Source organism: Orcinus orca, chromosome X (genome assembly GCF_937001465.1).
Source record: "Orcinus orca chromosome X, mOrcOrc1.1, whole genome shotgun sequence".
Classification (NCBI taxonomy): domain Eukaryota; kingdom Metazoa; phylum Chordata; class Mammalia; order Artiodactyla; family Delphinidae; genus Orcinus; species Orcinus orca.
Genome location: NC_064580.1, coordinates 64,278,775 through 64,304,835, shown reverse-complemented (window position 1 = coordinate 64,304,835; position 26,061 = coordinate 64,278,775). Strand labels below are relative to the sequence as shown.

The 26,061-nt window shown below is 35.5% G+C and overlaps 1 protein-coding gene across 1 annotated transcript in view; it reads right to left on the bottom strand.

Moving 5' to 3' along the window:
• Window positions 1-8,147: 8,147 nt before the first annotated feature.
• Window positions 8,148-26,061, bottom strand: part of CHIC1 (cysteine rich hydrophobic domain 1) — a 42,334-nt gene continuing 24,420 nt past the window's right edge. The window contains exons 4-6 of the mRNA XM_004283806.4: window positions 16,702-16,758; window positions 16,387-16,446; window positions 8,148-15,061 (exon numbers count right to left, since the gene is read on the bottom strand). Of these exons, the coding sequence (XP_004283854.1) occupies window positions 15,011-15,061; window positions 16,387-16,446; window positions 16,702-16,758 (168 nt within the window). The 3' untranslated portion in view covers window positions 8,148-15,010. The remainder of the gene's footprint in view (window positions 15,062-16,386; window positions 16,447-16,701; window positions 16,759-26,061) is intronic.

Genomic DNA, 26,061 nt, shown 5'->3' with positions numbered 1-26,061 from the left:
ACATCTTATTCAGCCATCTCCCTGTCATCACTCCCACTTCTTTCCCTTTAAATTACTTTGATGGACTTTCTCTGGTCCTAGGTTTTTTCTTCATGTCTCTCTTCAAAGTATGACAGTTCCAACTGCTTGGGTTCTTACTAGGCCAAGGAGTTCTTGGTTGTTTTAACATTACCAGCCACAGTGTAAATAAGGAGTAATGAAAGCATTAGTTTATGCCATATCTACACTAGACATCAAGGCAATTGAACTGACCCACTATGGGAATCAAACATTTAGCGCCCATTCGGATCTATGATATCATCTAATTTAATTTTCACATTTGACTTACAGGAAATAGAAGGGAAAAAGGGGTTCTCTCCCAGACCACTCTGGACTACTAATAGAACTCAGGTCTTCTGTCTCCCAATCCAGTGCTCTTTTAATTATATATTGCTTATAAATATATTTCTTAAATTTATCAAATATATGCATGGCAAGAATCTGACTGCCATTTTGAAAAAGGAAAATCTAGTCTTTGGCATTGCTGTACCCAGGGGCTCTCATTGGGAGATTATCCTATATTCTGGGCTTCCCCCCCATAATTTATTAATATATCTTTACCCTGAGCTCAGTTCTTCAGAGCTCTGTCTGCTGCTTTCCCAGGTGACAGCAGGTGTGTTAATAGCTCACCCTCTATTCCTTGCTATATAATTGACCTTCTGGCAAGACTGCCCTAACCTAGAAGAATGATTAATAGTATAAACTTTAGACATTGTGGCAGGTAAGCTAGAGGGATGTTTAGGGATGAGGCACCCTGTAATCGTTCTCAAATCATACTATGTGTAGTAGTACACATAGTACACATTCAGGGTCAGAACTTATAATATTAGGGGTAAAGCAAAAGGATCTTTGCAGTTGATAGAGACATGTCATTCGCCAACCTTATCAGCCTTTCTCTTTATGGCTGGAGGCATATGAGGAATGAAAAATGATAGACTATTTAGCAGATTTTGGGACACCTCATAGAGGTGTGGAGAAAAGGGAAACTTGGTACACTATTGTAGGAATATAAATTGGTGTAGCCAGTATGGAGCTTCCTTAAAAAACTAAAAATAGAACTATCATATGACCCAGCAATCCCACTCCAGGCCATATACCCAGAGAAAACCATAATTCAAAAAGACACATGCACCCCAGTGTTTATTGCAGCACTATTTACAGTAGTCAGGACACAGAAGCAACCTAAATGTCCATCAACAGAAGGATGGATAAAGAAGATGTGGTATATATATACAATGGAATATTACTCAGCCATAAAAAGGAACGGAATTGGGTCATTTGTAGAGATGTGGATGGACCTAGAGACTGTCATGCAGAGTGAAGTAAGTCAGAAAGAGAAAACCAAATATCGTATATTAATGCATATATGTGGAATTTAGAAAAATGGTACAGATGACCTTATTTGCAAAGCAGAAATAGAGACAAAGATGTAGAGAACAAATGTATGGATACCAAGGGGGAAAGGGGGGTGGGAGGAATTGGGGGATTGGGATTGACATATATACACTATTGATAGTATGTATAAAATAGATAACTAAGGGAGGTACCAGGAGAATTCCCATTCTCCTTTGCTAGCACAGATTTATTTGTTGACTGTTTCCAGTACTTTGAGCAAAAAAAATGTTGAGACAGAGATGAATAAAAGCCAAAGTTGAGACAGAGATAAAAGCAAACAGGAAGATAAATAAAATTAAAGATTTTATAATACAATGTTATAATTTATTACTCATTAAGCTCTTTTACTGATATTAAAAATATCATGGAAATTGGGGCTCAGACTGTAGGTAGGTTTCCCTTCAAATATGGATGTTAAGAGAATCTAGTTGAAAGGTTCATATATTTGAATTTTCCCCTTCAGCCAGAAGAAAATGGGTCACTGAAAATTTCTCCAACACCCAAGATTAACAGCCCTTGTTTGTAATTCATCACTCTTGCTGTCTGGCCCCCATTGTGTACATCCTATCTTAGTTCATTGAAAATTCACTAATCATTGAAAGCATTTCAAGGTTTCCTTTGATCTCCCTCTGCCTATCATTCTGATCATCATCTATGCCACTCTGAACATCTGCATTCCTGCCCACTTTTCATCTGTGAAACCCCTCGCCAAACCATAAGCATTTCCCAGACAAGAGAAATAAAGACTGGATTCCCAGCTATCTCAGAGTTCTGCTTGTTGATTGGCTTCACTCCTGCCCTCTGCCTCCTACCAAGTGACTCAGTTCTAATCCAAACTGCTTAAAACATTAAAAAAAATCACAACAAAAGGAGAATGCAAAGTTGATCTCAGGAATAATGTTTTTGCTATTTAATCTACTTTATTGTGCAAATATATAAAATATAGAAATGTGTACATGTGTATACTCATAAGCAGTACATGATGTCAGAATAGCATGGTGATTAAGAACATAGGCTTAAACAAAACAGTGTAGGAAGAATGCTTAATGCTGAACCTGGCACATATTAAATGCTTACTAAATACCGACTGAATAAATGAAAGAATGAAATAACGAAGTGTGCTACCTTAGAATTTAGCTCCCAGAAGGTAGAGATCACATGCTGTGTAGACATGGCAGGGGCCATGCACATGACAGGTGTACAAAGAATGGCAAAAGAACCTGAGGAGAACCCCTAAGTAAAAAGAACTAAGACCCACTACCTTGGTGGAGTTTTGAATGGTCAACATGTTTAATATAAGCAGTGTAGACAATCCTGATGAAAGAATTGGATTAACATACCGATCAGAAGGCATAGATTGTGAAATTACTCTTCACTAGAAACAAAAATATTGTGATTTGGTATCTTCCCAGCTCTTTCGCATAATTGTTAGTCCTAACAATTATCTTAGGTGTAATTATTCCTGTCACACCAAGGCTAAAAGAGTTAAACTACTTTCCCAAGATTGTCTAGATGGAAATGGCAGGCAGGAAGCATAAGGTCAGGTCTACAATAAATATAATATAAATCCAATGCTTCTTTCTCTGAATCATGACAGCCTTCCTACAATTGGTAAAGTGTTAAGAGACAGCAATTTCAAGGGAGTGAGAACGCTATAGGACCACAGAATATGGCGAATAATTTGTGACTAAAGTCTCTTTCATAAAGTCAAATTTAAAAAGCTGTCAAGGGAAGCAGTAGGCAAACATGGCGGTCGAAGCCTGTGGTCGATGTTTGAGAGGGAATTAGGCAGCTTGCTTTCCCATCTGACTGCTGAAAGAAGGGAGTGGAGATAATTCTAGACTGTCACAAATTGTATTTGCTGATGCTTTTCATTGAGCTATCAGAGGTCTGTAAATCATAGAATTTGAGAGCTGGTGACTTCCTTCAAGGGATAAGGCCACTAGCACCTACTTTTACGGACAGCTCTGCAGGGCTGAGGATGGTGTTCCACGTGCCCTCGATTGGAGGAGAAAGGATCCTCTGTTCTATTTGTAGCTGTTGGGGATGCCAGTTTGATCCTTCCAATTTTCGCCAGTACCCCATCTCAATTAGCACCTCTAAGTGTGTGTGTGTATTAATAAGTAGTGTGTCTATATTAATTCCTGCTCTTAATTCTCCCCATCTATCCAGAGGAAGACAGAAATACTCAGTTTCTGTGTATCATATCTCTCATGCCTCTCCTAAAGCAATTTTGAAATATATACCAAGAGCTATAAAGACTTCAACCCTTTCACCCAATTATCAATTTGTAAAAATATATCCAAAGGAAATGATCAGATTCTGGTAAGGATTTATGTATAAAGATGCTGATGAAGTCATTATTTATAATAGCAAAACACTGAAAACAGACTAAATGCCAAAGCAAAATGACTAAATTATGGCATATTCAAACATTGTTCTGCTGTTAGTTTCAAAGATTATGTACTGACATGGGAAAATATGAAAGTGTAAAAGCAGCATACAATATAATTAAAACTGTAAAAATTGCACTATACACACATATAAAAATGTTATGCAATTTAAAGATATTAAAATGGAAGCATATGGTAAAATTATGGGAGATTTTAATTTTATTCTTCATACTTCTATTTCATATATTTTCTAGTGGAAGCAAGTATTTTTATAATAAAGAAAAAGTTATCTTAATGGCCATACTTTCCATCCATCAGACCCTAATACAGATCCTTATTAAATCATAAACTGACAGTTCTGGTTGCATTATCTAAACATATTGAGTCTAAATTATGTTTGAAATGTCTTTTTCAAAAAAAATTAATATCATTTTGGTTCAACATAGTGTGAGAAAAAAACAATCAGGAGTCCTATCTAAATAACAATACATAGGACAGGTTTTATAGATTCCTACCTAGAGTTCTTAACATGGTGTTATCACCTTGGGCAATATTACTCTTGTGAGATAACAAGGCAGGTGCTGCTTTGGATGGATGACCAAATTTTGTTGAAAGTTATGAAGTAAAGGTCAGTTCTAAAATAACATGTTGGTCCTCCCTGCTTGTGGCTGTTTCACTAGATGGGGTCTTTGATGCCACTATTGTACTTGGAAGTGTGACCAGTTTTATTAACACCAGCAACTCATCATCATATACAGACCTTAAAAGGCAAATAATTTGAAATATACCAATGTTACAAAATCACCTCATGGACACTCAGAATGTCAGAATTAAATGAGGATTTACAGATTGTCTAGTTTATGGAATCATTAAATCAAGTGTCCATTATCACCAGGTAACATCAATGAATGCAGTAGGTGTCAATGGAAAAAAAATGCACAACCTAAAAGTTGAGAATTATGTTTTATTTGGTGGACAAAACTGAGGTCTTAAACCCAGAAGACAGCCTCTTAGAGAGCTCTGAGGGACTGATCTGAAGAGGTAAGGGAGGAGGCAGGATATATAGGAGTTTTGCAATAAAAACCAGGTAGTCAGAACATCAAAAGATTACAGTTAATTAAAGAAAGCTGGACATCTCAAGTTAATGAATTTAGCTTTTTTTCTATATGGGTAGATGCAAGAGTCTGGGCTCATTGAAATCATTCTTTTGATAAGCAGTATCCTGCTTTTCTCCATCTTGAATCCCCTCAGGGTGCACAGTTGGGGGTGGCTGCAGTGGTTGCTGGTTTGATGACTGCAACATCCTCTGTTTACTGTTATGGCAGGCAACAGTTTTCAACTGCATAGGTCATTTGTAAGAAAACACTTCCTTTCCACAAAAAAGGCACTCTCTCCATCCCCCATCCCACCAAATATTAAAAAATAATACACGTAGCTATCATAGTCTGTATTTTTCCCATAATTTTGAAAGAGATATGGGTTCAGGAAATATATTGCTTCCTTTCTAACTATACCATAAGACAAACAAAATAACCTGAGTTTCAGGGAGACAAGAGGGAATAGTAATGATATTGGAAAAACAGAAAATAAATGCTCCAACCTCACACAAGTCAGAATGGCCATCATCAAAAAGAATAGATGCTGGGCTTCCCTGGTGGTGCAGTTGTTGAGAGTCTGCCTGCTGATGCAGGGGACACGGGTTTGTGCCCCGGTCCGGGAAGATCCCACTTGCCGCAGAGCGGCTGGGCCCGTTAGCCATGGCCGCTGAGCCTGCGCGTCCGGAGCCTGTGCTCCGCAATGGGAGAGGCCACAACAGTGAGAGGCCCACATACCGCCAAAAAAAAAAAAAAAAAAAAAAAAAAAAAACAGATGCTGGAGAGGGTGTGGAGAAAAGGGAACCCTCCTACACTGTTGGCAGGAATGTAAATTGGTGCAGCCACTATGGAAAACAGTATGGAGGTTCCCTAAAAAACTAAAAATAGACTTACCATATGATCCATCAATCCCACTTCTGGGGATATATCCAGAGAAAACTCTAATTCGAAAAGAAACATGCACTCCAGTGTTCATTGCAGCACTATTTACAATAGACAAGACATGGAAGAAATTTAAGTGTCCATCAACAGATGAATGAATAAAGATGTGGTGTATATATATATATATATATATATATATATATATATATATATATATATATATAGGAATATTAGCCATAAAAAGAATGAAATAATGCCATTTGCAGCAACATGGATGGACCTAGAGATTATCACACTAAGTGAAGTCAAATATATCACTTATATGTGGAATCTAAAAAAAAACGATATAAATGAACTTACTTATAAAACAGAAAGACTCACAGACATAGAAAACAAACTTATGGTTACCGAAGGGGAAAGCGGGAAAGGGATAAATTAGGAGCTTGGGATTAACAGATACACACACAATATATATAAAATAGAAAAACACCAAGGTCCTACTGTATAGCACAGGGAACTATATTCAATATCTTGTAATAACCTATAATGGAAAAGAATCAGAAAAAGAATATATATATAATAAAATAAAAAGAATATATATATATATATATTTATATAAAACGGACTCACTTTGCTTACACCAGAAACTAATACCACATTGTAAATCAACTATACTTTAATTTTAAAAAAAGAAAAAAATAAACCAAAACACAAATTGATAGCATTGCATTGTGTGAATGTACAGAAATTTACTTACCTGGTACCTCTTAATGGCTATATTTTCCAAATGTTCTGTTATTATAATGAGTAATGCTGATGTCAATATTCTTATTACACATGTATTTGCACAAATGTTCTCCACACCCATTTGTTGGCATTGTCTTTGTTGGTGGCATGTGTAAAGATCAATTTTGCTTCAACTCTACGTGGTCAAGTTTATCAATCATTTCCCCCGGCACCCCCCGCTACAAAAAAAGTAAGAAAATGAATGCTCCATCAAAAAGGGGCAGGTTGCTATTCAGCTCTTGCTGATTGTTCACATGTGGAATTTCTCAAGGGAAGCCAGAAATCTGGATTTCTTTTTCTTTTTTTTTTTTTTTGTGGTACACAGGCCTCTTACTGTTGTGGCCTCTCCCGTTGCGGAGCACAGGCTCCAGACGCGCAGGCTCAGCGGCCATGGCTCACGGGCCTAGCCGCTCTGCGGCATGTGGGATCTTCCTGGACCGGGGCACGAACCCCTGTCCCCTGCATCGGCAGGCGGACTCTCAACCACTGCGCCACCAGGGAAGCCCAGAAATCTTGATTTCTATGTGAAGTCTCTTAAATGCTGGCAACTAATTCAAAATGTGTGAAAAAAAATTCTGCAGGTCAAAAAGACACGTGTGTCTGAGGACTGGTTATAGCTTAGTTTGCAACCTTGATCTAACCCAACCTCTTACCTTGGAGATGATGGATAAAATCAGGCTCACTGAGTGTCCTGATTTTTGCTAGAGGTCACTCAGGTGATAGAACAGTGATTACAACTCAGATTTATGGTAATTACAACTGAAGAATTCTCTATCTCCCAGAGAATTTCCTACATTTAGGTAAGTGAAGCATCCCATAAAGTGGTAAATGTTATTTAATGACAGATTTAAAGGCATGTGGCTTCTGCCCTCAATACTATTAAATGCAATGTAAAAGTATTTCCTACATAGCATATCCTACTCCACATCCAAGAAGTTATCAACGAAAAGTATAGATTTTTATCCATCCACATAGTAAAGTTTCAAAAAAGAATTTTTTTTTTTTTTTTTGCGGTACATGGGCCTCTCACTGTTGTGGCCTCTCCTGTTGCGGAGCACGGGCTCCGGACGCGCAAGCTCAGTGGCCATGGCTCACGGGCCCAGCCGTTCCGCGGCATGTGGGATCTTCCCGGACCGGGGCACGAACCCGTGTCCCCTGCATCAGCAGGCGGACTCTCAACCACTGCGCCACCAGGGAAGCCCCAAAAAAGAATTTTAAAACAAAACATGAAACCTCTCTGTAGGTTTAAGTGTGTCATCTCTGCTTTAACATTTTAAAATTTATAGTCTTTTTGAAATATTCAGTACAATTACCAAAGATATTGGGAAACTTCATACAGTTTTTCTTATTATGTTACATTTGCTGTTTTGCTAAATTTGCAAAAGTTTGGGATAAGTTTTTAAAAAATCTAATATTATTGCATGTTAATCACCTTGAGTAATAATAACTCAAGTAGAATGTTAACACTTGAGTGTCTTATATAGTCTGCTAACAAGAGTCAAAACTTTTGCCCCAAGTAGCTTCACATTTCAACATTTCTTGCACTAAAACATTATGCTTGGTAAGGTGGAACTCCACTTGTACTTTTATTATTTTTTTTTTTTGGCGGTACGCGGGCCTGTCAGTGTTGTGGCCTCTCCCGTTGCGGAGCACAGGCTACGGACACGCAGGCTCAGCGGCCATGGCCCACGGGCCTAGCCGCTCCGTGGCATGTGGGATCTTCCCGGACCGGGTCACGAACCCGTGTGCCCTGCATCGGCAGGCGGACTCTCAACCACTGTGCCACCAGGGAAGCCCTGTACTTTTATTTTTATAGTTCACAAGTAGGCATGCAGGGTGAACGCAAAGTTGTTTAGAAACAAATTCCTACTTAGCCAAATGCCAAACGCTGGGCACAACAAAGGCCCCCAAAGCCAACAGATAGCATGAATTACTTACAGGGTTAGACATAACACTAGCAAATGTGGGAAGGGGCAATATGCAAAACAAACATTTTAAAAGGAATCCTTAATTACTTTATAATGATGAAAGCAGGAAATGGAAGGAAGAAAGGAAGATGCACCAAAGAACACACAATTCATTAATACAGATTTGCACTTTATTGTAATTTTGCATCCTGAGATAATAAAATTTAATATCTGACAAGTGAACAACGACAGAAGCAGCAGTGAAAGTTTCAGAGAGGCAGGTATCCTTCATTTTGGCACAGCTGTATATAGGTTGAGTTCTTCCAGGGGAGTCACTCCCGAACTCAAGGGAGAAAAATGATTCATTCCACAGGCTATATAACAATACAAGATGCATGAAAGTTCTCGGCTTAAATGGACATATTCATTTTTATCCTTTTCTGGTAAAACTGTCCCAACAGGAATCCTCTGCCAAAAAGTAGAAATCCTAGGCTTTTCAAACAAATATTTCTATCAATGCCCACCTTCTAGCTACCAGGATTTCCTGTTTTTGTAGCTGAGACTCATATTTGTACGTGGCTAGCTCAAGGATGGCAAACTAGCTTGTAGGTTATATAATTTCAAACATTTGTAACTTGTTTCAAAGTCCAGGTATTAAATCAATTTTACACTATTTGCTTACTATAAAAATTAAAAACTTAAGCAAAGACCAAAGCAAACAAAATAAGCAGGAATAAAAGGAACATTTGAGAAATTATTGCCTTGACTCATCATGTTGACTTTATAAACAGAACTACTTTGAGACTCAGATATTGATATTTACTCCAATGCTAGAACATGACATTATAACACTTTCCACATCTGCGATCCTATATGTGTGTGTATGTATGATTTACACATACACACCCAGATAAATTAGCTCAGTTATATCATCCTGAAACAGAAAAAAAATGAAGACAAATTCTAACCTGAAGTTATATAGCCCAAACTAGCCAAAACACACACACACACTCTAGCATTTCATTATTTAGGGACTAGGTAAGCAACCTGTAGAGGTCAAATAATCTTGGTTCCTTTATAAAAGTGGCTCCCAACATTTTTACCATAAGGATTCCTTTATTATTCCTTCCCCATATTTTCAAGTATTTTATTTATTAAATTGCATGTAACAATAGGCTTTCTCATTTAAAAAATTAATCAAAAGCATAACCACCATTCACAGTTTCTGATCAGTGTATGATAACCAGTGTTAGAATCAAAGAAATATAAGCAAATGTGTGTAATTCAATGTCTTAGTTGGCTTGTGCAGTAGGAATATTTTGGGTAAATGTATGGTTTCTAGTATAACTTTTTGAAATACTGAAAAAGGTTCAAGAACGACCCCACTGCTATTTTCATCTGCCCCAAGTTGAGAACCATTGGTTTATATCCACATGCTTTTCCTCCCTAAATCAAGTATTAATATAACACAGTTACCCATGTTAACATATAAGGGATTAATAACAAAAATTACAAAAAGAATAGATTAACTGCAATACTCATTCTGTAAGGTGTGACTGAGAAAGAAAACATAACAACATAGACTTAAAGGACTCTATTTAGAAATTACCAAATTATGATGTACAATATATCCTTCAGTCAATTTCAAAAGCACATTAATATATGAAAAAATCCTCAATTCCCCTGTGAGGTAGGTCCAGATTATTGTCCCCACTTCCACAATGAGGACATGAGGTACAGAGGAATTAAGCAGCAGAGCTACGAATTAAACCAGAAGTGACTTGGGTTTGACTTCTATACCACTTTCCTTTCCATCTAATATTACCAATTTGTTCCAACAGATGTTTCTGAGGATATGGAACTAAATAAGACACTGAAGCAGATATTGGATAGGATATGAAACTCTTTTTCACATTAATGTCAAAGTGGGTCCTATCATATCTCCATTGTTGTCACAGCCATAATTCTTGCCCAGGTACCAACTGCATATAGTCAGATTCCATGTAGGTAAAGCCCATAGATCTCATTCCTCAGTTCCTAGGGAAACTGCAATCATTCATATCACTATGGAGGGGCTGAGGTCTAGCAGGCATCAGGTTGAGTCTGTGTGATATGAACACACATCAGCTAGGAGCCAGTTGGCAAATCAAACATTTACTGTGTGCAGGGCACTGAGAGTTTCCACCAAGGGTAGTAGATTTGTGAAAAATCATTCTGAGATCCTGTAAACATTCCCTAAGGATTCCTAGAATCACAGAATGTCAGGTGACCTCTAATTTTCTGTCCAGCTCTAGGTTCAATCCCATGATTTTACAGATGAAGAGACTGACATGTAATGTAAGTGACTTGCCTGGAGCCCATTAGATCATTTCCTCATATAGTATGAATCTGACAAAGTCCACAGAAAATGGAACATATTCTCAGGCTGCCATCATAAACATGAAAAGGCTGGCTCAGAATCAGGAAAGAGAAACTGGGGGCAAGATATGGAGATGTATACATATACATACATATATATGTATCTCCTTATATTCAGTCCACATATTACATCAACAGGTATTATTAATAAAATCTATTCATTTTTTTGTGGAAAATTTTTCAATAGTTCACCATTTAAAGTAACCCAAACAATTTGACAATTGTTGCAAAATGGATTAAAGCAGAATTTTATAGGCATAAGAGGACCTAATTTCAATGAATTTGAGCATCTTATCAAATTAGCAGAAAGTATTTCCACTATGTGAAATTGCTCCAATTAAATGGGTGTATACAATTTCTATATCCCCTCAGGTCAATATAGTCAATTCTAATAAAATACTAGTTAGAGGCTTTATGTTTAAGTAGTGGGGTTTGATTTTTTAAGTGGCAATTTATATGTAAACAAAATAAAATTCTAATGAGTTTTTTAAAGCTCTCTTACATTAAAAAAAATCCCTATTTGTTTGAAGGCTTACAAATGTCATGGAATTTCACTCAAATTATGAAAAAACAAGAAAAAATTTCATTAAGATGGTAGAGTGCTAAACAGTAACACAGTTTGATTAGCTGATCAGACATTAGTGTTTACAGGTCATAATAATATGAATTGCAAGTGTGTTAAATACTTAAGTAGGTTTTGGTAGAGCTTCAAAGACATTGTTTTTCCTGAACCATGTTAAATTGCATGTTTACTAGCATTAGAATTATACTAGTTATGTAAGTGACTGACAGTCCTGTTCTGTAATATTTTCTCACTAATATATCTCATGATTGGGGGAAACCAAGGAAACAAGCTTTAAATAATAAATAGAAGAAATATAATGTACTACCAAAATATTCTTAACACTTAGCTGAAAAGGATGGCTTTAAATATAATGATTTACCAATTCATTCATTCTCCTTCCTTCAGCATAAAATGTTATCTTTATTCAAAGAAGACAAGGCACTTCTCCATCTACTTCTAACATTTAACTACAATGGTCTCTTTCCTAAATTAACATAGCAGGTAGAAGGGAACAAAAAGTAGCTGAAAAATGTTAAAGCTTATTTCATTTTATACACAGTTTATGGAGGTGGAGATGCATAATGGAAAGTCAGAGAAGGAACAGTTTTAACTTGTAACCTCAAAGCTTTGTAAGGTACATGTTATTTTCTCTGGAAACATCTACGCAGGTTTCATAAAGAAATATTATGCAACAAAGAAATTCAAAATTAGCTTCTTCAATCTAAAAACAACTGTCACAAAAATACTTTATTAACTTGACATGTTGTATCCTGAGGATGTAAGAAAAAAAGGTCAATGGGGGAGAAGTTAATGTCCACAGTGTACTCTGTCATTTTAGCATTCACTGCTGCCAATACCACTGAAACGAAAACAAATCCCTTAAAGGACTCCAAAATACTCAACTGCTAATCAGTCCCCTCCAAAGGAAAAGAGTTTGAAAAAGCAGTCATAGAAGAAAGAAAAAAAGAAAATTGCGTATTTTCTGAGTAGTTCAAGAAAATGAGTTGACCAGCATAATGAACAGTAAGATAATAAATTTAAGAGCTATTAGAGTAGGTTTTATTTTTTTTAAAGATTTTTTTTTGATGTGGACTATTTTTTAAAATCTTTATTGAATTTGTTACAATATTGCTTCTGTTTTATGTTTTAGTTTTTTGGCTGCGAGGCATGTGGGATCTTAGCTCTGCAACCAGGGATCGAACCCACACCCCCTATATTGAAAGGCGAACTCTTAACCACTGGACCATCAGGGAAGTACCCTACAGGAGGTTCTAAAATTAAGTTTACACATGCTGGTAAATGCTTTTTATGATAAATACTACTGTAACTTGAATTATATACTCTGTCACCTCCAGATGCACTCTATTTCTGTCTCATTATTTGTTTTATGGAAACAATTCACTACTTCCCGCTATTCTTTGAGCAAAACAAGTGTGATTTATACATGGCAGAAAAAGTTACTATGACCATCATATGGCCAAATTCTAAGTTTACAGGAAAAAATGAGATTATAAGGGTTGACACTTAAAAGTAATTATTCTATCAGTGATAATTAGAAATTCTGTACTATGCTAGAAATCAATTTTGGTATTAAACTGTCACAGTTTGAAGCATAAACCTGATGATACTAGCTGGAACATAAACCATAGATACAATTTTTCCCTGACCTTATCTAGAAAACAAGACATTTGGTATGCATTTTCAGAGGTTTCCACTTTGTCTATAAAAATACACCTTCAGTTTTGCAGCAGACAGACAAATGATTTTTGCAGGCACACACAATATATTAAAAGTTAGAGATTCTGGGTATGGGGGTAATAATGGGGTCCTACAGAGGGAGGTGGAAAAGTGTTTGCACAAAAAATTACAGTCACATATCAAATAGTATCTTTTTTCCCCCCCTCTTCTTTTACTGGTCTAGGACTGTGGATTTCAAATTAGGCACAAATTTTAAAAGTGGCTTTAAAAGGCTTGACCTTGTATGAAGAAATGATTGTTCTCTTTACTGGGATGAATGTTTGCCTTAAAAAGTTAACTAAAAGCAATTAAGACTAAGATGATAAATAAAATATTCAGTCCCAGATACTTTATTTTTAGCACTAAGAATTACAAATAATGCCTATATACAGGCACAAATTTGAAGTTGAATTAATGCAATATAAAGCTTTCATTATGTTAAAAATTCAAATCTAGAAGAATTGGAGGGTGGTGCTCTCATAATAATGTGAAGAGAAATAGAGAAATATGCACATACCAATGAAAAGGCAACGTGTGGCTAATTTATAAACTAAAATACTTTTGTCTAAATACTTATCTTTCCTCATTAATAATATCCAAATGTTTACAAAGGATCCTCAAAAAGAGGATTAAGAGTATTTAATCAATTATGAATCAGCCACTTTAGGTACAGCTTTTCAATTAGCTCTCTCTCTTTCTCAAAGTAGATTATCATAACTCCAGAAAGGGGTTAGCAGTGGCTTTCATGGGGGGCGGGTCTAGACACCTCCTAAGACGTCTGAAATCTTGAAACATTCCTTAAAGGTCATAATTGTGTGTATTTCCAAATGAAGGAAAGGATACATAAAGGGAAATAAATGAGGAGACTGAGGCTATGAAATGTGTCAGATGTCAAATGAATTCTTTTGGGGGTGGGAGTAGAGGACAAAATGGGATTTACTGAATTAAATGGAAAAAATAAGGTTCTTGGTTTCAGGTGCAATGCAGATCTCAGACAATGATTTCAATTTTAATCCACTCATTACAAAGGGCAACCCTGCCCACACCTGAAATTTTTAACATACTTATTATGGCTTTGCCATAAAACAGCATGTTAACAGTCTCTACATTCAAAAGGATGCTTGCAAACTTCATTCATATTAAAATCTACACAGAATCGTTGGCAATACATTAAGAGTTACATTACATTCTGTAAACCATGGCATATCACATTTTACATTACGCAAAGAGACAATATTTACAAGTCTTAAGGAGTTTAAATATTTTATCCACTAACATAAGTGATAATTTAGCAAAGTGCAGGACAAAACCAGTGCTATTAATTACATGTCCTTTAAAAGCAGGTAAGAGTAAAACCATTTCTAGAAGCTACCAAAAGCTTATTTATGTATGTCCAGTAAGGGATTACAGAGCATTAAGTAGCCTAGAAAAATGATGCATATTTAGAAACAGTGAGTATGAAAATTATAAGGCAGCATGCTCAGAACATGTTTTTGTTTTTTAAACACCAGCACTGATGTTTATTTTTAGTGGCAATATATATATATATACATATATGTATGTGTGTGTGTATTTATTTAAAAATTGACAGTGCAAAACACAAGCCTCATTTAACAAAAAAGATGTGCAAAATTTCTTCTTAAACCAACACAAATGAAAGTGTGAGGAGAATATTCTACCATTATAAAGAATAAGTTGAACACAGCAAAGGAGACCATCTTCATTCCAAAATCATCTACAAGGCACTAAGGGTAGGAAATGACAGGTAATACAGAAGTGACTGAATAAAATCCCTCAGTCAGGTCGGAATATGGGATATTTTGGTAAGAATTCTATTAGTATTACCTGTAAAATAAAAATAAACAAGAATATATTGACAAAATAATTTTCATTTACTATAAATTATATATAACCCAGAGAGTATATAATCATTTTTCACAGGCCTATATTTTGATCCTGTACTATAAAGCAAGTGAAATATAGAAAACAGTTACAAAAGGAACTTACCACAAATTATCATTAGACTGGCAATTAAACTGGAAAACATAATTACTTACTGTAACTAACAGCTTTTATCACCTGATTTACAGTAACTGTTTAGGTGCAGAAAAGCAAACCCTATTACATTTTAATGTCTTTCCCATCTTCCCTCAATCCCCCCCTTTCTTTTTTAGCAAAGTCGAAGGGATTAAAATTTTGTTACGTGGATTAGAAGAAATACCTTTATATATATTACGTCCCTCTATTTTTTCAATTAAAGCAGCTAATATCGGTTGAGTATTACTATCTTTTAGAAGTTTTTTGTAAAAAATAATAAAGTGTTCAAGTGGATTAAAACATTTTAATTTAAAACAGGTTTGGAAATATAATAATAAAAACTTAAGATGTTTATAAATTTATATAAACTTACAATAGTTTATATAAGATTTTACCTATAGAGAATTTTAGATTTGTGGTCATTTGCACATTTTCCCCAAAACTATTCAAAGTAGAGAAAGATACATAATAATCCTTATTTATGAAATAGAAATGGAATGTTTATTATTAAATATATACTATATGTATATAAAAGCTTGTACATGTAAATACTACATGTATTTAAAGATTGGATAAATTTCATATTCTTTTGAATGTTAGTGATGCTGAATTTGTCACTTTGGTTATACGTGGATTTATGCTTTATGACTAAGATTGCATAGCTTTTAGCAAAAAAAAAAAAAATTAGGATCTATAGTTTCTTCACTGAAAGTTAAATATCAGCTAAGAAAAAAAGCCAGGGAAAGGAATCCAGAATTCAGAAGTCAATTCCTATTTTATGTAAGTTTTGACAAGATTACATTTAGAAATATTTTGTTCAGCAGCAGCTGTGCCCATCACCATATGCGATGGTTTGCATGTATGTTAAAAAGAAGATTAAGGTTATGCAGTGTTTTCATCTGAGCATACTAGCTAAGATTTTTCTAAGATCTAAATAATTGTCAGCTTTCAAGATATTTTATGTTGGCTACAAATCTAAAAAAGGTGAAAGGAAACCTCTATGTTCCAAATGACAAAAGTCCAAGCTGAGGAGAAAAAAGGTAGAAAGAAGATTTGACAAATGATAAATATAGTACAACGTAACATTCAGGATGGAATCCAAAAAATATAATTAAAGGTAACTGCATACTTACATACTCCATCATATTGCTAGTTTCACATTTCCTTTTAGTCAACTTCCAGTGCAAAGCAAGCTAAGAAAGTAAAGTTTGTTAAGAATTTTGATAGCAATTTACACTAATTATTACCTACACATTTGAATAAATCGCCGAACAATAATCCAGGAATAAGATACAAAACATTGCATTTAAAAATACTTTGTAAAGGGTATATATTAAAAATTGAGTATTAGTTCTCTAATCCATGCTTTTGTGGCCTGAAAAATTCCCATTTTTTCAATTTATTAATGGAGGTATGAATGGGACACTTACTTGCTTAAACTTTCTTACCTTGTGATATAATCTGTTATTTTCCCACTCTAACAACTTCTGAATTGATCTTCTGGTCTAAGAGAAAGAATCAAGACTTTGTTACAAGATGAATTGAAGAGCTTTGTAAACTATGTGTATCTATATTCTTCTGCTTACTTGTAAGATCCCATTATTCTCTCCTCTTGTTTTTCTTTTCAAAATGAAATATGTACAAATTACTCTGTGTTGTGAGTCCATTCACTGGACTATTATAAAAACATTACCAGGGGCTTCCCTGGTGGCGCAGTGGTTGAGAGTCCACCTGCCGATCAGGGGACACGGGTTTGTACCCTGGTCTGGGAGGATCCCACATGCTACAGAGCGGCTAGGCCTGTGAGCCATGGCCGCTGAGCCTGTGCATCTGGAGCCTGGGCTCTGCAACGGGAGAGGCCGCGATGGTGAGAGGCCCGCATACCACAAAAAAAACCCAAAAAACAAAACAAAAAAACCATTACCAGTACTCCTAGTAGTCCATTTATGAACCTAAATCTAGATTTTCATATACCTTTTCACAGGGTTACTTTTTTAATATACATGTAATATGCCAAGCTAATCTGATTACTCATAGAAAATTTTCCTATCAGAGCTCTAAGCACAACACCTGGCAAATAGCAGTCAGTCAATGTCTACAGGTTGAATAAAACAAGCCAACATATATCAGAATTTCCACTGAAAAGAAATATAAAAACAGCCAGTAGGAAAACTTGTATTTAGAGGAAAAACTATAAACAACAGAAGCAGCACTGTAGTAAACAGGAGGACAGAGGACAAGTTTCTCCATCTGGAGTGCATATATTTTGCAAGGAGTAAGAAAAGTTTGCAAAACCTTCAAAAACATTAAAATTAAGGATTGTTAGGCATTTTTGATTTTTAAGAAAGGGTTTATAAGGTTTCTGATAAAAAAGGGTAGTAGGCATTGTTAAATTTTAAAACTACTCGTTAAAATTAAATGATTTACAAACAGACTATATCTGACATGATTTCCAAAGCACCAACATAAGAAACTATTCTAACTGTTCAACCACGTAAGTTAACAATGACAATTGTATTCAGCTCATCTCCAGTGGGCCAGATCAGCAACAATGCCAGTTAAAGTATACTACTGGGCCACTGTACTTGATACAATCTCTCTAAACAAAATCAGATGGGTAACAAATAAGGAAATTGAATGAGTAGTTATAAATCTTTCCACAAAGAAAACCCCAGGCCCGATGGCTTCAATGATGAATTCTACCAAACAGTTAAAGAAGAAATAATACTATGAATATAAATGCAAAATTCTCAACAAAACACTAGCAATCATTATATCATGACCAAGTGGAATTTATCCTAGGAACACAAAAACAAAATGATGTAATACATTATATTAATAGAATAAAGAACAAAACCCACATGATCATCTTCATAAATTTAGAAAAGGCAATGGACAAAATACAGTACTCATTCATGATAAAAATCCTAAAAAAAACCTAGGAATAAAAGGGAACTTCCACAACCTAATAAAGGGCATCTATGAAAAACCTTCAGCTAACATCACACTAAATGGAGAGAGACTAAATATTTTCTTCCTAATATTAGGAACAAGATAAGGATATCTCCTCCCACTACTTTTATTCAACATTGTCCTAGATGTTATAGCCAGGGCAATTAGACAAAATAATAAATAAAAGGCATCCAAATTGGAAAAGGAAAAGTGAAACCATCTCCATTTGCAGACAACATGATCTTATACAGAGAAAATTCTAAGGAATCCACTAAAGCACTACTAGAACTAATAAATAAGTTCAGCAAATTTGCAAGAAACAAGATTGTGGTAGGTAGAATTCTGGCCTCCATGATCTTCACCTCCTGGAATTACACCTGTGAATGTTACATTACATTGCAAAAGGGACATGGCTGATATAATTAAAGTTACTAGTCATTTGGCTTTAAAATAGGGAGATTATTTTAGATTATTTTGGCAGACCCAGTGTAATCTCATAAGCCCTTAAAAGCAGAGAATTTTTTTCTGGCTGATGGAAGAATAGTCAGAGGGGTTTGAAACACAAGAAGTACTCAAACCACCATTGTTGGCTTTAAGATGGAAAGGTCACATAGAAAGTCTAAGGAAGAAATGATTTCTGCCAAAACCTGAATGAGCTTGGGAGTAAATTATTTCCCAGAATCTCCAGAAAGGAATGCAGCCCTGCCAGCACCTTGATTTTGGCCTTGTGAGATCCTAATAAGAGAACACAATTGAGCCAGCCACACTGTACCGAGACTTCTGACTGTGAAATAAAAGGGTGTTGTTTTAAGCCATTAAGTTTGTGGAAATTTGTTACGCTAGATAGAAAAGTAATACAAGGTTCAACATATACAAATAAATTTTATTTCTATGTACAAGCAAGGAACAATCTGAAAATGAAAGTAAAAGATCAATTCCATTCACAATAGATTTTTTCTTTTTATATGTTAATCCCATTCTCCTAATTTATTCCTATTCACACAGATTTAAGAATAAAATATTTAAGAATAACTTTAACAAGAGAAGTATAAGATGTGTAGACTGAAAACTAAAAAACACTGCTAAAGGGAATTCTTGGTGGTCCAGTGGTTAGGACTCTGTGCTTCCACTGCCGGGGGTCCAGGCTTGATCCCTGGTCATTGCTAAAATAAATTAAAGAAGAGGTAAATAAATGGAAAATATCCCATATGTATTCATGAATTATAAGACTCATGTAAGAGCATTTACAACATATGGTGATGGGAAAATTGGATATCCAAAAGAAAAATGATAAATTTGGACTCCTATCTCACACCATACACAAAAATTAACTCAAAATGGATCAAAGACTGAATCATAAGAAATTAAACTTTAAAACAACTAGAAGAAAGCACAGGAGTACACCTCTGTAATCTTGAGTTAGGCAAAGCCCTCTTAGATATGATGTAAGAGGCACAAGCAAGAAAATTTTAAGAGATAAGTTTGACTTAATCAAATTAAAAGTTTTGTGTGTCAAAGATACCATCAAGATAGTAAGAACCCATCCAGAATGCCAATGTGAGGACCTTATGAAAGTCTCTTCCCTGGAGAGACAACTATTAAATTTGTCAGTATTAGTAAGTACAATCATTCAAATGTTCCAGAGATTGATCAAAGGGTTTACAACAGACTGAGAAGTATTCATTCAACAAAATCTATTGAAAATAAGTAAGAACAGTGGGAAGCCTTGGTATTAGAGCTAGGCACTATACTCATATCCACAGCTCTGCCTTGTGGAAGAACTGTTTAAGCAAGCTTGGGAGCTGAGTGTCAGGCAGTTCCCAAATCTCCCAGATACTTAGAGTGGAACGGCTCTTCTGGGTAGTTTTGGCAGATGGTGAAAATAGGCAGATCCCATTTTCCACAGCTCTGTGTTATAGAATGCCTATATCAAGTGGGTGGTGGCAGCAGGGCAGCACCCATTTCCCTACCTACAACTTCTGCAAAATAGGCAGCACAGTTGGTGAAGAGTGCAGCCCCCCTTTCTGGCACACATCCATATCGTGGGAGAGCTGTTATAGTTGGTTTGACAACTGAGTGGCAGTTCTTACCTTTCCAGCTTCCTAGGGCAGATATATTCTCGGTTGATTTGACAGATGGGGAATATTAGCAGACCCCACTCTCCCTGGTTTTAGGTTAAAAAAATATCCACAACTAACATCATACTAAATGGTGAAAGACTGTAAGCTTTTTCCTCTAAGACATGCCCATGCTTGCCACTTCTATTCAACATATTACTGAAAATTCTAGACAGAGCAATTAAGCAAGCAAAGAAATAAAAGGCATCCAAATAAAAAGGAAGAATTATCTCTCTTTGCAGGTGACATTATCTTATGTGCAGAAAACCTTAAAGAATCCACAAAAAATCCTGTTAGAGTTGATGAACAAATTCAGGAACATTTCAGGATATGAAATCAACATGCAAAATTCAGTTGCACTTCTATACAAGAACAGCAAACAATTCAAAAGAGAAATTAAGAAAACAATTACATTTCCAATAGTTTCAAAAAGAATAAAATACTTAATAAATTTAAGCAAGGAGGCAAAAGACTTGTACACATAAAGTTACAAAATGATGCTACAAGAAATTAAAGACCTAAATAAATGCAAAGAATCCTGTGTTCATGGACTGGAAGACTTAATATTGTTAAGATGACAATATCATCCAAAATGATCACAGATTCAATGCAATCCTTATCAGAATCCCAGTGACTTTTTCTATAGAAATAGAAAAATCCATCTTAAAATTCATATGGAATCCCAAGAGACTCCTATTAGCCAAAAAAATCTTGAAAATGAGAAACAAATATGAAGGACTCACATTTCCTGATTTCAAAACTTACTAAAAAGCAACAATAACCAAAAAGAATATGGTACTTGCATAAAGACATATAGACCAATGGAATAGAACAGAGAGCCCAGAAATAAACCCTCGAATATCCACAACAGATTTTTTTAAATAAAATATTCTTTTTAAAAAAAAATTTACTTTATTTATTTTTGGCTGGGTTGGGTCTTCGTTGCTGCACGCAGGCTTTCTCTAGTTGTGGAGAGCAGGGGCTACTCTTTGTTGCGGTGTGTGGGCTTCTCATTGCTGTGGCTTCTCTTGTTGCAGAGCACAGGCCCTAGGCACACAGGCTTCAGTAGTTGCAGCACGTGGTCTCAGTAGTTGTGGCTCAGGGGCTCTAGAGCACAGGCTCAGTAGTTGTGGCACACAGGCTTAGTTGCTCCGTGTCATGTGGGATCCTCCCAGACCAGGGCTCGAACCCAGGTCGCCTGCATTGGCAGGCAGACTCCCAACCACTGCACCACCAGGGAAGTCCTCCACGACAGATTTTTGACCAGAGTACCAACCATTCAATGGGGAAAAAGGACTTTTCAATAAATATTGCAAGGAAAACTGGATACCCATATGCAAAAGAATTAAGTTGGATCCTAAATTTACGCCATATGCAAAAATTAACTCAAAATGGATCAAAGAACTAAACATAGGAGTGACGACCATAAAAGTCTTAGAAGAAAACATAGGAGACAGTCTTCATGACACTGGATTTTGCAGTTATTTCTTACATATGACAATGAAAGTCCAGGCAAAAAGGGGAGAATAGTTTAACTGAACTTCATCAAAATTAACATCTTTTATGCATCAAATGACACTGTCAATAGAGTGTAAAGAAAATCTAGAGGATGGCAGAAAATATTTGCAAATCACATATCTGATAAGGAATTAATAACGAGAATATATATAAAACACCCACAACTCAACAATAAATAAACAAACAAGCTAGTTACAAAATGGGCAAAGTAATATACAAATACCCTAACCTAATATACAAAGGGCCAATAAGCAAATGTAAAAATGCTCAACACCACTAGTCATTAGAGAAATACAAATCAAAACCACAATGAGATATCACTTCATACTCATTAGGGTGGTTATTATCAATAAAATGGAAAATAATGAATGTTGGTGAGGATCTAGAGAAACTGGAAACCTTGTGTACAATTTACCAGAGTAGAAATGCAGGAGAGGAAAACTTTGTGGGAACTAGGACTAGGATAGCAATACCTGAACTTAAACTGATGAACTGTTGGAAGCTCAGTGGGACAAGTTTGAGAGTTCAAAATTCCAAAGGGGCCCAGTCTTGGCAGAGACTCCCACACTTTTATGACTTTTATTACCAGAAGCCCTATCAGGTTCTCACAGTGATTTCAGAAAAATCCCCTCATCTTCTGGCAGGAGAAAGGGAAGAAGAGTCATGTTTAAATATGCCCAGAACATTCTGTTCTTCTTAACAAAGCCTGCTCTCAAGAGAAACTATTGTACCAGAGCCTAACCTACTGGGGTATTACCAGAGCCCAACCAATCTTGGAGAAGGGAAATACACAATTCTAGAACCCTCTAGCTTTCCTGTCCCATGTAAAGGGGAAAACAAAACAAAACAAAATTGAGAAGCACTTGTGTAGAGCACAGCCCAGGAACACAGGCTAAATAAAAACCTTAAGCCTAATCACAATACTATAGAACACTTCTAGTCCCCCAGCACCTTGCCACTACATCAATAAGGCTTCTGTATTATAATATGAGGAATACAACTGAAAGAACTGTGCATCTCAGATGATATCTAAGAAGTCTATAGGGAAATCCAAGGAAAATAGGCCAGACAAAATCAAGGACGCCAAGGAACGTTTAGCCTTCAATTTCCAACAGCTACAGCAAACAGTAAACACAGCCAAATGAAAATAAAACCTCACTTTAAAGGCCTATTTACCTCAGTTCCTTTCACTAGTGCATCATGTGTAGTTTTCAAACAAAAATTAGAAGTCATACTAAAAGACAAAAAAAGTTTGAAAAGGCAGAGCAAGAATCAGAACCAGACTCAGAAATGGCAGAGATGTAGAAATGATCAGACTGGGAATATAAATAAACTATGATAAATATACTACTTGCTCTTATGAAAAAAGTGGACAACATGAAAGAATAGATGGATAATGTTAGCAGAGAAATGGAAACTGTAAGAAAAATATCAAAAGGAAATGGTAGAAAGCCAAAATATCATAACAGAAATGAAGAATGCCTTTGATGGGCTCATCAATGACTGGACATGGCTGAGGAAACCATCAATGAAGATTGAAGAAATATCAGTAGAAACTTCCAAAACTAAAAGAAAAAAAAGAAAAAAGAACAGAATATCTAAGAACTATGGGACAATTACAAAAGGGGCAATAGACCCATAATAGAAATATCAGAAGGTAAAGAGAGAAAGGAGCCGAGGAAATATTTAAAGCAATAATGACAACAGAATCCCCCCAAATTAATGAAAGGCATCAAACTCATAGATTGAAAAAGCTCAGAGAATACAAAACTGGATAAATACCCACAAATCTACACTTAGTTATCTCATATTCAAACTGCAGAAGATCAAGGAAAAATCTTGAAAGAAGCCAGAGGGGAAAAATACCTTACATATAAAGGAGCAAGGATAAGAGTTGTATCAGACATCTCCTTAGAAACTATGCAAGCCAAGAAAAGAATGGAATGAAATATTTAAAATGTTAAAAGAAAAGTACTATCAACCCGGAATTCCATCCGTACCCAGCAAAATTGTCCTTCAAAGATGAAGGAGAAATAAAGACTTTCTTAGATGAAAAATTGAGGGAATTTGTCACCCATAGACCCACCTTGCAAGAAATGTTAAAATAAGTTCTTTAGAAAGAAGTAAAATGCTACAGATAAGAAACCTGGATCTATATAAAGGAAGAGTGTTAGAGAAGGAATAAATGAAGGCAAAATAAAATCTTTTATTTCTTCTATTCTCAACTGATCTAATGGGTAACAGTTTGTTAATAAAAATAATGTATTCCATGATTACGGTTTATGGATAAGTAATATGAATGGCAACAATGTTATAAGGAAGGGATGGGGGTAGGAATTATAAATATTCTGTAATAATGTAATTATTCTACCTGGGAAGTGGTATTGTGTTATTTGAAAGTGGACCTGGATTAGTTGTGTATGTATATATATTGCAAACTCTCTTTAGTGGGCAACTACGAAAAATATTAAAAAGTAGGATTATTGATATACTAAGGGAAGATAAAAAATGGTGTCATATAAAAATACTTAATTAGAACCAGAGAAGACAGAAAAAGACTGTAAGATAAAAATAGGAATAAAGAACAAGAGTAATGAATAGAAAACAGTAACAAACATGGCAAATATTAATAAAATTATATCAATAATTACTTTAAACATCAAAGGTATAAATACATCAATTAAAAAACAGATTGTCAGAATGGATCAAAAAATAAGACAACTACGTGCTGTCTACAAGAAACCTACTTTAAATATAAAGACTAAAAGTAAAAGAATGGAGAAAGATATACCATAGTAACATAGTAACAATAATCAAAGGAAATCACTTTAGTAATTTTATTTTTTAATTTTTAATTTTTTTTTTGCAGTACGCGGGCCTCTCACTGTTGTGGCCTCTCCCATTGCAGAGCACAGGCTCCAGAAGTGCAGGCTCAGCAGCCATGGCTCACGGGCCCAGCCACTCTGCGGCATGTGGGATCTTCCCAGACCGGGGCACAAACCCATGTCCCCTGCATCGGCAGGTGAACTCTCAACCACTGCACCACCAGGGAAGCCCCACTTTAGTAATTTTAGACAAAGCAGACTTCAGAGTAAGGAAAATTATCAGACATAAAGAGAGGTATTACATAATGATAAAGGGTCAATTTTCCAAGACATAACGATTCTTAATGTATATATGCCTAACAAAAGAGCATCAAACTATGTGAGGCAAAAACTGACAGAACTTCAAGGAGAAATAGAGGAGTTGACTATATAGTTGGCGACCTCAACAGCCCTCTATCAGAAATAGATCAAGTAGGCAGAAAGTTGGTAAAGACACAGATGAACTCAACAGCACCATTGATCTACTGGATATAACTGACATCTACAGACGACTTCATCCTACAACAGCAAATGACAGATTATCCTCAAGTTGATGTGGAACATATACCAAGACAGACCACATTCTGGGTCATAAAACACATCTTAACAAATTTCAAAGAACAGAAATCATACAATGTATGCTCTCAGACCACAATGGAATTAAACCAGAAATCAACAACAGAAAGATAGCTGGAAAATCCCCAAAACACTTGGAGATTAAACAGCACACTTCTATAACACATGACTCAGGAAGAAATCTCAAGAGAAATTTAAAAATATTTTGAACTAAATGTAAATGAAAGCAAAACTTATCAAAATTTGTGGGATACAGTTAAAGCAGTAGCATTGAATGCATAGAGTAGGAAAGAAGAAATACCTTAAATCAATCATATATGCTTGCACTTTAGGTAAAAAAAGAGCAAATTAAATCTAAAGTAAGAAGAAAAGAAATAATAAAAATTAGAGTAGAAATCAATGAAACTGATAATGGGACTTCAATAGAGAAAATCAACAAAATAAATAACTGGTTCTTTGAAAAGTTCAGTAAAATTAATACACCTCTAGTCAGGTTAACTAAGAAAAAAAGAGAGGAGACAAAAATGTTACAAAGTTTCAGAAATGAAATAGGGGTTATCACTACTGATGCTATGGACATTAAAAGGATAATACAGGAATATTATTAACAACTCTATGCCCATGAATTTGATAAGCTAGATGAAAAGGACTGATTATGTGAAAGACACAGTCTACTAAAACCCACACAAGGAGAAATAGACAATCTGGATAGGCCTATATCTATTAAAGAAATTGAGTCAATAATTAATAACCTCCCCAAGTAGAAAGTACCATGACCAGA